Source organism: Amphiura filiformis, chromosome 15 (genome assembly GCF_039555335.1).
Source record: "Amphiura filiformis chromosome 15, Afil_fr2py, whole genome shotgun sequence".
NCBI lineage: Eukaryota > Metazoa > Echinodermata > Ophiuroidea > Amphilepidida > Amphiuridae > Amphiura > Amphiura filiformis.
The window spans coordinates 33674559-33686685 of NC_092642.1; the positions used below are offsets into that span (position 1 = coordinate 33674559).

The 12127-nt window shown below is 37.2% G+C and overlaps 2 protein-coding genes across 2 annotated transcripts; both read left to right on the forward strand.

Moving 5' to 3' along the window:
- Nucleotides 1-454: 454 nt before the first annotated feature.
- On the forward strand, nucleotides 455-2183 carry LOC140172201 (histamine H2 receptor-like). Its single transcript, XM_072195519.1, has one exon. It carries the CDS (start codon nucleotides 581-583, stop codon nucleotides 1625-1627), a length of 1047 nt encoding a protein of 348 aa, XP_072051620.1. The 5' UTR covers nucleotides 455-580; the 3' UTR covers nucleotides 1628-2183.
- Nucleotides 2184-9620: 7437 nt separating this feature from the next.
- LOC140172202 (histamine H2 receptor-like) lies at nucleotides 9621-11665 on the forward strand. Its single transcript, XM_072195520.1, has one exon. It carries the CDS (start codon nucleotides 9989-9991, stop codon nucleotides 11024-11026), a length of 1038 nt encoding a protein of 345 aa, XP_072051621.1. The 5' UTR covers nucleotides 9621-9988; the 3' UTR covers nucleotides 11027-11665.
- The last annotated feature ends 462 nt before the right edge of the window (nucleotides 11666-12127 follow it).

Sequence of the window (12127 nt, forward strand, 5' to 3'; positions counted from 1 at the left end):
ATAAAACAGACACATGTGCACAACCAGAGAAGATCCGATTTAATCAGTTGAGCTGTTTGAATGAGTGTTATCTTGGTTTAATAGCTTTTAATGGGGTTTAAGTCCTGCAAAGGTCGCGATGAATTCCACTGTAGACATGACTGCATCATGCATGGGTGAACATTACCAGTATATTAATTCTTTTACCGTCTGTACATATCACGTGAAAAATAATTTATGTGATTTCATTTTCAATTTCATTTTCATTTCATTTTGTTTCGTTTCCTTGTATAGGAAAACCATATAGACTGTATGTAACACAAGTGGCATTATATCAAAATATTTTAAATCAACCTTTATATAAATGTGTGTTATGGGTAGCGGATATCCTAGGCCATACGTTGAAATCCTAATATAACTCATTAGATACGTTGCTACATTTTTTTTTCAGAACTTTGCTTTTTGTGCTGAGAAACGATACCAATGTGGAGGTTGCAGGAGTCGCTTAACCAGAATACTTTAATATAGGATTTTACTATGCCTGGTGTCTGCCGCCTCGTGTGCATTTACATTGTTTACGGATATTACAAGTTACATCAGTATGAATGCCACCGATATTAAGACGCCATTTTCATTAACGATAAGTAGCTCTACTCAGAATATGCAACAAGAACATTATAACGCACCTCTTGGACTTATCATATTCAAAGGTATTTTTATGACAGCAATTACTCTGACCAATATATTCGCCAATTCTTTGTGCCTTGTAGTTCTACGCCGAGTTAGAGAACTGAATCCTGTGACAAAGGCATTAATGTTTAACATGACCCTGTCGGACCTTTGTATAGGTATCGTCATATGTGGTCCTGCAATCGGTACTATCGTCCTCGATAGTTGGCCTTACGGGGAGTTTATGTGCACAATCCTTAGTGCTTGTAGCAATGTGCTCTTTGATACCTCAATACTATCTTTACTGATTCTCAATTTGGAACGTTACTTAGCTGTAACCCGGTCCTTTGAGCACCCACATTTAATGACATTACCTCGAGCTTATGCAGCTATTGTGTTACTGTGGATCTTCACCATTGGCATAATTACACTTAGCACAGTACTCCCAGCACGGATTGCGTATTACTCACCGGCATTACACATCTGCACAACTGGACCAAAAGATATCACCAAAGTTGATATATTAGGTTCTGTTCTCATGTGCTTGTTCATCATTGTACCATTAACAATCACTCTAACTTTATTTTTTCGATTATATTTGCTAGCTCGATTTCATGCTAATCGAATAACAGCATTGTCTCGAGCTGTGGGAACAGAAAATAAAACGCATCGAAAGTCTTTCATAACGTTCTTCATCATGACGATTTGCTTAACAGTATGTTACACTCCGTTGGTTTTAAGTTTTGGCTATGAAAATTTCACACGAAAAGAACTGCCGCTAGTTTTTGTTTATATCACTGAGTTACTTTTCTTTTCTAATAGTGTTTTAAATGTTATGATATATTACGCTAGAAATGCAACTTTTCGTCAAACAGCAAAGCGTGTGTTACGAGGATCTACAACGGCTGCACGGAATTTCGCGGCAACGAAAATAACAAAGCTTCGTAACTTTCAAATAAACTGGAATGACAGTAACTAGTGGTAACAAAATTGCAATTGCAAAGGAGCCGAAAGAGTTGCATCAAACTTGTAAAGTCGTACAAAAAAGTTCAAAAAAATTAAAGCTGTGCAGAATTTCACGATTGTATTGGAGCCGAAAGGGTTGCACCAACGTTGTAAAGAAGGAAAAGGTTGTATAAAAAGCAACACAGTTGTGTAAAAGTTTGCAAGCCTGAATAGCATTAAAAACAATAGCTCGGTGTTTCTGAAATACAACATTTATTTGAAAACTAGCCAAATCTTCATCAAAAGCCGTATCCTGTTCATTTATCAGTTGTTTGTTTGTAAGCCTTTCCCAATGCTATTATTTTAATTGTTTTTGTTTACTATATTATTGGCGTGCAAACACCTGTCACTATATTTTAAATGAGAAAATGTAACACTTGTGACAGGTTGTTGACACGTAATTAGTATTTCTCATTCATTTGGATGAAAAAGTTTCATATAATAGTTGTGCCCAATTCTCATCGCTTTGAAAGAATTCTCATTTTAAATTTCTACTAGTGTACGCTAATTGCCTAAGTCAGTTTTTGTAATTTTGAGAACCGCATAGTACAACGTATGGTTCAAGCATGCATCTAATCATATTTATTCACCAATTTTCGCACAAGAATAAATTATAATGATACACATTAAAGAGCATAATCCGAAATAATTAAGGTGATTGCGTAACTGATGCATGCTTGAATACATTTTGTACTTTGTTCTCAAAACTACAAAAAATGACAACTATCGACGACATGTAAATAAGATAATGTAGCTTTTTTTTTGCTATTTAAATTCAGTGTTATCTCAAAAGCAGCCCAATTGCATCTTAGCTTATTTTCTATAATTTGAAAGTAGATTTTACACAGATCATTGTAGATTTAATAAAACGCAATATTTTAAAGACAAAATCTGAACTTTGAGACAATTTGATTTTTATTCAGAATCAATTGATAGCATATGGTTTATGGACATGATTAACAGTACGTCACGTGTTAAGACGAGTATATAGATTTCAATTCTTTCATATATCGTTGCTAATGGGTCAACAGTTACTGTGATTGAGTAGTGACGTGCATGCTTACCGGACCAATGAGATGAAATGTTACTTCAAGCGTAGGAGAGTATGGCATGGTTCATAGGTTTAATGTCGCTAGCGAGTGAGACATGGAATCAGTTCTAATCTATAAACCTCCAAGATGTATGCATTGTTGTGATAAAATCACCATAGAAACGCCACGATCAAATAGCCCAGTTTCATCTATTCAATTAGATTTTACCGTTTACATTTAGATTACATTTACTGACGTACGCAAATAAATAGTCATTATGCCATTAAGGTCTCGCATAGTATTGTTGTGAGACCTGAGAGCTCTTCAGACACACCAAATTGCGTTCTGAATACGAGGAATGTCCTTCGAATATTAAATAATTTAGGGTGTTTTTTTTTAAATCCACTATATAACACAAATTATATAGCTAATTCCTAAAAAGTTACATTTTTGACATTAAACGGTCCTCGGGGAAGTAAAACTCCGCTAATATTGAAATAATTGGAGTGTATGGTGTATGTGTCATTGTGGGAGTGTATGGGATGGGTGAGTGGGGTGTGGGGGTATAGGTTAAATACCACTAATAGGCCTGGGCGATACATTGAAATACGACGAGTAACTATTTGTTTTCATGGCATTCGAAAAGACTGCATTAAAATCGCTGAAATTGATCAAGTTATATAGCCAAAAAAGTGCTTTTTAGAGTTTGATGCTTCAAAATGGTACATTTTCTCTCATTATATGACATTTTTGTTGTAATAGTACCAAAATTCATACGCACGGCTTCGGTTTTTAGTAAATATTCGCCCTATCATATTGTAACTTTCAGCTTCGAGGGCGCACTGTCATTTTAAGGTGTTTACGGTTCAGTGCGGTAAAACAAGAAAAGTCTCAGGTCAACTATTATGTTGAATTTTTGATCATTTGGCATCTAAATCATATAGTTTCACCTGATATTAGTGGCATTGAACTGTGAGAGTTCTGAATATGAGAAAATTCTATCCGAAATTAGGCATTTTCCCATTGAAACCCGTGTAATACATAATTAGTGGTATTTAACCTATATGCGTCGGTGTTTGCCTGCAAACGAGGACACACACAAGATTGTTCACTCTAAACTGCGGATTTGCATGCAACCGAATACAGTACACGGTCTCAAACTACTGTAGTAGACCTGAAATACATGCTAAATGCATTTGAGCGATACTTGCTCAAAACCGCGGACCACGTGTGTAAAAAAAATAAAACAGTCAGCAGTTGATGGCTAAAATTCCATTTCATATCATAAAAAATATTTAGTCCACGGTTAGGCGAGGAAAACACGATACACACGTCCGCGGTTAGATAGCAATACGCACTGTTGGCGGCAAACACACCCCGGTGTGTATTTGTAATGTGTAGAGGTCTGGGTGTGAGTGGATATGTAGGGGTGCTTGTGTATGGGTTGGTGTTTTGGTGGTGAGGGGTGAGTAATTTAAATTTGGGATAGAGGTTTAAGGTTATATGGTTATTGTCTAGAGTTTGGGTTAGGGTTTAGATTAGGGTTGTTGATAACGGTTACGGTTTTATAGTAAGGGGTGAGGGTAATATTGGGTGTATAACTACAGAATACCCTCCCAGAGAGGATACTTTAAAGTTATGACCATGCATATTCATCTCTTACGATAAATGTAACAGTTTTACAATGAAAAAACATTCTTTAACATTAAAATGAGTTAACATTATATCAATCATTTTATGACAAAATGTTATGTTTTTCAAAACAGTTGACGTGCTTGGTTTTGAAAAGCCTTACTACGGGCATTATACACAATTACATTAGCAATACTGTTTGAAAATGCCAGCAACTCGGCACAGTAAATGTAAACTATCGGAGCCTCTTTCCGTAATACATTTTCATAGACAAAAGCGACGGCTAATGGCAAATATCCGAGAAATAGAAACAGTGTCATAAGAACAAATGTGATGAACATTTTTCTTTCGGATTTATTCTGACGTCCATGTAGGTTAACTCCTCCTAGTGCCACAATTTGACGTGCGTGCCACCTTGCGAGGAGAAAGGAACGGATAAAGAAAAATAACATTACCAATAGAGGTGTTAATATGAATAGTATTGTCAATACACTTCCATATATATCCGCAATTGAATCATCAATTGGACCTGATATACAAGTATGCAATCCTGGTGAATAATAATTAGTTCGTCCTGGATAAAATCCATCGAAAGTAGCGAATATGGCCGACGAAACCCATACTAAAGCGGTTGCTGCTTTGGCTCTAGATAGCGTCACAAGTTCTTGATACCGTAAGGGATAAAACAGAGCTATGTATCGTTCCATGTTAACGTTGAGTAGAGAAATTGATCCAGACACTGATAAAAGTACTAGTAGCACCCCAGAGATGTGACAAATAAACTCTCCGTATGGCCATCTATTAATAAGAGTTGCGCCGAAAACGGGCACACCGAGAAACAACCCTCTGCCGATGTCAGAGAGAATCATTGACGACATAAAGACTTTGGTAACAGTTTGAAGTTCTTGAAGACGACTTATGACGATTAGGCATATGATATTTCCAAAGAGGTTAGCGACAGTGATAATTGCTACACATGTTGCTTTTAGACCAAGTAAAGTCACAGGGACATTGTAGGTGCTGTTATAGAGCCACATTATGCTACAAGAATACCAATAATATACAGCCATCAATATGAATCCATAATATGACACTCACTAACCACATCTGTTGTTAAACTGCCTCGTAATATTCGGTATAACACCAACTATATGTCACAAGCGCATCTAAAGGTAAGTGCTTTGATAGGAATACCTATATAATAAACCACTAGTAATAAAAGAATTTTTATTTATTTCTTTGTTGCTGTAGATTTATCAAGCATTGGGAGTCAAGAGATTTTACGTCTTTCAAAACGATGCTAATGATGTCACTGCTATCGTTGAGTAATGACTTGCTATGCTTACGTAGCCAATGAGATTTAGTGTAACTTCTGACGTAAGAAAGTACAGTCTAGTTCACTGGCTTAAGAGTATTCGCGTTTCGCTGACGAGTGAGTTATGAAAAATTTAAAAATCTACAACCATTAACCTGGGTATCCATTCTTGTGATACTATCACCATAGAAACGCCACAATCAATAGCTCCTACTTTACTTAATTTCATCTATTTCAAATATTCAGTTATTATCCATACTAAGATTCCATTATTAACGTCAGTGTAACGTATGAAAAAAACGAGGATCATTAAACCTAATTATCTTTTCTACTGCAAATACGCTCTCAAAATAACCTAGTCAAAAATTAATAGAATCTATTGAAATTTGAATAGGCAATTATTGTATACGAGGGACGCTTTCATTTAAGGTGGTTGCAGTTGTAGTTGTATATCTAGTTGGCTGCTGTTTCCTAATCATTCATTCTTAGCTTTCTACTCTTCTAACATTCTCCTAGCTTCTCTTTTATTATTCTTCTCGCTTCTCTGTTGTGCAAGGCGAAAAGGGAAGCAAATTATGTAAGTTTTCTCCTGCCAGTACCTAGCTTCTCTTTACCCAAGACTCCTCGTCGCCTCCTAGCGGTCACTACCGGTACCTGCATCTTGCGATATCAGGCAGACGTAGTGGATCTGGGAGCACCAAAGGGCCCCAAAACTGTGGTACGCAGGCCCACAGGCACGTGGACACGCTCTGGTTACACACCAACCTTTGCTCCAACTATGGGTCAAATTGTTGAGATACCTCACTACCTCAGGCGGACAGTCTCGAGTACCCGGTATTGCTCCGGCAGATATATTCATATCACGGCCAGTGAACGCAAACAGGGAGACCTGAGACCTGTACCACTTGCCATATCCGTTTGGAGACGGGATGGTAAGAGTGAAGGGCGGTGTGGATCAGATAATATCTCTTTTGCTATGGCCAATGGACAGCCGTCAGAAGGTAAACTCCAATGTCAAACAATTATGTAGGTTTTGCGACCACACATATTATTCCGAGAGAACAGATGTAGAGCGATTGTCAAATTTGATAGAATACAACATCGACATCCTGGGGATCCAAGAGCACCGCATAGTACAAAAAGAACCAGTCCAATATGAGGACATCCTGGGACACAGACTTTTATCACAACATCAGCTACCAGGAATAGAGCAGGTGCAGCTACAGTGGGAGTGGGAATAGTGCCAAGAGCAAATGTAAAATGTTCATTGGCTGGTGTGGTATCACATACAGAAAGAATATTGGTTGCCACCTTTCAAGGAAACTCTGCAACTACTGTTATTGTTACATACTGTCCCGCCGATAGTAGAAAATCACTATGATAACTTGGGGATAGTCAAACAAATCGTCGCCAGAGTGCTACACTATCGTAAGTGACATTTTTGGCCAAAATGAGATTTTGACGAATTATGGAAGGCTATACAAAAACGCACATTTTAAACCAGGTTTTAAGTTTCAAAATTGCTTAATTATTTTTAATTAATAAAATAAAATATCGTAAGTGCAATGCAATTTTAATTAATGCATGCAAGACTATCGTATGTGCCACTTACGATAGTCTTGCACGCTAATTTTGTTTTTCATTTGCTGCAAGACCATCGTATGTGCCACATACGCTACTTTATTGGGCCTAAACAACAAAATCACGGAATGCTACACCATCGTAAGTGCAAAACAGTCTCTAACACATCACTGGCTGTGACGCTGACGGCTGTATGCGTTGTCGCCATGCTGACTAAGTTCATAGCTCCCATGACTGGTAATAGAGACGATAAATCCGGTGTTTTTAGTTTTAGATTCAGTAATAATTCTTGAGAGATAACATTACGGCAAAAGGTGTCTTGCTATTGTAAATATTATGTGCCAAAATAAATTAACACTTGTTAACAAACATAAAATGACAAAATATTGGATATTTGAGCCGATATTATGTATATCTTAATTAAGCAATGCATGCTACACTATCGTATGTGGCACATACGATATTGTTGCACTCTACACTTATTTCTATTTGAGTGCAACACTATCGTATGTGGCACATACGATAGTGTTGCACTCTACACTCATTTCTATTTGAGTGTAACACTATCGTATGTGGCACTTACGACATCTAAATCAGTAAATAATTCATCGATTTATTAACTTTAACACCATTTATATAGTTTATATTATTAAAATTAAATTGCTTTACATTCCCATGTCATTTTATGGCTATTTGGAAACAAACGGCTACGCTAAACACAAAAATGCTCCTCCTGCAAAACTGTCCAAACTGCACTTACGATAGTGTAGCACTCTGCCGACGAAATACCAACTGGACTATAATATTCTTCTTCGCCAAAAGTGGAGAAACAGCCTTCTAAATGCCGAAGCAGACAATACCTTCTCAAGCGTAGGATCAGATCATGGAAATGTGACATCAAGGATCAGACTCAGCCTGAGAAAGAACATGAAGCAACCTAGAAGGAAGGACCATGACTGAAAAACACTCTGCTCGGACTCCAAGCTTCAGGAGTTATATTATTGAACTACACAACAGATTTTAACTCTGGGAGGAAGTGGAGGAAACAGCTACTTACAGGTATGAAAGAGTCAGAAAAGCCAACAGGGAAGCAGCAGAAAAGGTTATAACACTTAAAAAGAAGAATAGGATGGTGCGGCTTTCAAGCGATATCAGAATGATGAGAGCAAGATATGACATCAGAGAAACCTATGATGCCTACCAGTTGGATGCAACTGAAAAAACATAAGGAAGCCAAGGCAAACTTAGGAAAAAGATCTAAGTAAAAGGCTTAGAGCAGTTGAGGAAGCGCATGACAACTGCAAACATAGGCAAAGCTGGAAGATAATTAATGAAATAAGTGGAAGGAAAGCATCAATGAAAGGACAGCTGAAGGGAGACACACAGAATGAAAGGATTTACAACTGGTTCACTCCTTTAAAGATCTTCTAGGTAGCCCTCCAGAAATAGCTGAAGAAGGTGAGGATGTTGTACCGGTGGCTAAGCCTAAGGATCTAAACATCAAAGTGGCACCCTTTAGGCAGGAGGAATATGCAAAGGCAAATTCTGCACTGGTAGAAAGAAAGAGTTGCTGAGAGGATGGTATTCCACGAGATGTGATCTGGATGGTATAGAGTTGGAGTTTTGCAACAATTAGCAAGCCTGACCAGTGGTCTGTCCTCAACACAGTAAAAAAAGGCACTAAGCACCAATTGCTAAGTCAGGAGATGTTAGTCAAGCAGGGAACTATCGCGGGATAAATAAGTCAAGATATTCAGAAAACTATTTTGAACAGGATCAAGCCTGAAGTAGATCAACCGGAATGGTTTCAGGGTTGGCCGAACAACAGTAAGCCACAATTCATGAAGAACGTTTTCTCATGGACATGCAATCAGCTATAGAGGGCACAGCGTAAAGATATGCTACAACAAGGGGAAATGTAACCATTTAACCAATATAAATGCAAAACTAAATCCAGGAGTTTGCAAATGACCCAACTTCCGAATCATTGTCAATATTATAGCTGTTGATATATTGGTTTCCATTTCTTTATCAGTTTAGTTCTGTAAATTTGTTAGAAATTTGGAGATGTATTTTAAACAAAATTCATTCTGTGTTTCGTGGTAAAAACTAAGGCAAAAAATACTGTATTTACCATAAATACCACCCGGGAAATATTGACTTGAAGGAAATACTGGGAAATGCTGTGTACCGCTGTTTAGTCATTATAGAAATGTGGTAACGACATGTGCTAAACTGCCCAAAACTAATGCAATAACGACATCGAAACTGACCTTTTACTAAAGGAAACATAAAATTTATGTGATGCCAATTTGAGATATTTTGTTTCACTTCCTTGTTTCAAAACCACGCAGATACAATGCTTTATTAGAGAATCACAATACTTATATACTGAACAAGGGTCATCACATCGAAAATGATGCGCTTGAAACAATCATGGTGCTGTAATTCTAGATATGGTAGAGGAAATTATATGAATTTTATATGACGGCACACACGTTGAAATCCTGACATATCTGCTGCCTTGTAATTCTCCAACTGATTAGGTTTCATGATACATATTTCCAGAGTTTTGCTCTGTGTGCTACTAAAATGTTTGTCAAGACAAACGCCACCAATTTTGACGTCGCAAGATTCGCTTAAACGATTAACTTAGGTAAATAATTGGCTTCTTTCGCTTGGCTTGACTTTAACATCTATTATAAATTTACATTTGAGCTCCTGTACTCTGTGGGTTGCATGCACATTGTTTACGGATATTAAAAGATGTCTCATTATGAATGTCGCCGATATTACGACGCCATTTTCATTAGCGGAAAGTAGCCCAACTCAGAATAAACAACCAGAACATTATGAAACTCCTCTTGTACTTCTATTATTCAAGTCTACAATTGCTGTGACTAGCTTATTGGCCAATTCTCTGTGCCTTGTAGTCCTTCGTCGAGTTAGAGAACTGAACCCTGTGACAAAGGCATTTATGGTTAACATGACCATATCAGACCTTTGTATAGATATCTTCATATGTGGTCCTGCAATCGGCGCTATCATCCAAGGTAGTTGGCCGTACGGGGAGATTATATGCAATGTGCAAAGTATCTGCAACATTGTGTTCATCACTGCGTCTATGACATCTCTCCTGATTCTCAATTTGGAACGTTACATAGCTGTAACACGGTCCTTTGATCATCCACATTTGGTGACTTTGCCACGAGCTTACGCAACTATCTTCTTAGTCTGGATAGTCTCTTGCAGTATGGGAACCCTTGCCGCAGTTCTCCCGGGAAGGTTTGCATCTTATTTACCGGAATTTCACACTTGCGTATTTGGTCCAAAGGATACCAACAAAATGGACATAATAGGAATTGTTGAAATGTGCTTGTTTGTCATCCTTATAACTATCACTCTGATTCTGTTTGTCCAATTATTTTTGATCGCTCGATTACATGCTAAGCGAATAGCAGATTTGGCTCGTGCAACGAGAATGGACGATAAAACGCAAAGAAAATCGTTTATAACGTTCTTCCTTATGACGATATGCTTAGCAGTGTGCTACACTCCTTTGGGTATAAGTATTTGCTATGAAAATATAAGGAAAGAATTGCCTGTTGTTTTTGTTTATATCGCAGATTTACTTTACGTTTCTAATGGTGTTTTGAATGTCATGATATATTACGCTAGAAACGCAATATTTCGTCAAACAACAATGCGCTTGTTTAGAGAATGTCTGACAGCTGCACAGAATTTTGCTAGAAATACAAATACACAGCTTCGTAACTTCCAAAGTAACTGGAATGGAACTAGTACTAATAGTTAGAGATTAAACTAGGATATTAATTAGGAACTTTTGTTTTTACTATCCTATACCGTATCACAGACAGGTCTAAATCCACAAGTAGTAATTGAACCCCGCCAACTGAAGGGGTGGGCCATAACTCTGTTCAAAGAGTGAAAACTAGACATTTGGTCAAAAAACACAAATGGAATGCGTGTACAAGATTTTTGGGCTATTTATATAGCGCTAGTACGATAATCCCGAAGGTATAAATCCAAGAAAGGCGACGTGGATCCATTTAGCGCCAGCACATGCCATAACTGAAAATGGGTAAGCTTGTACTGGTCCACAGCGCCTGGCGGTGCCACTACACAGGCCTATTGCGCGCACGCTGTCACTTTTTACTTCTAGCCATACCCACGACGCATGTGCATAAACCACCATCATGTTCATCAGGTTAAGTAAAAATTTACTTCAGTTGACATGTCAATATATACGTATCACGTGAAAACGGAATAATATTTATGTAATATAATTTTGAGATATTTTGTTTCACTTCCTTTTATTTCGCTCAAATACAAGGCTTTGTAACAGAATCATAATGCTTATAATGTATTACGAAAGTGACATAGTGTCATCACATCACATATTCATGATATGGTAGAGAACTTATGAATTCCATGTGAGAGCATATACGTTGAAATTCTGACATAGCTGTTGCCTTTGTGGATTTCATGATACATACTTATATTTTCAGAGTTTCACTATATGTGTTATATTTAAATGTTTGTGAGGACAAAAGTCACCAATTTAGAAGTCACAAGGGTGATACTTGGCTTCTTTGTTTATATTGATCATAAACATCTTACTATACATTTGAGCTCATGAACTCTATCTGATGCATTCACATCGTCGGGTGCATCACATACTGGTCTATCTTGATTTTTTTACTTTTCTGCGAAAATTGGTATTATAGTTCTTTTTATGGAGCTCTTCCAAAATACCTATTTCCAAAATACGTATTTCTATCTCGAAAAAATACGTATTTCTAGAAAATCGCAATTTCTATAATTTAATCAGACTATGGATTTTCATGAAATTGGTTTTAAATTAAAGCATATACTTAACAGATTTATTTAAGTG

What these genes read in the sequence shown, in the direction of transcription:
- LOC140172201 (XM_072195519.1), top strand. Translation starts at nt 581, where the DNA reads ATGAATGCCACCGATATTAAGACGCCATTTTCATTAACGATAAGTAGC.
- LOC140172202 (XM_072195520.1), top strand. Translation starts at nt 9,989, where the DNA reads ATGAATGTCGCCGATATTACGACGCCATTTTCATTAGCGGAAAGTAGC.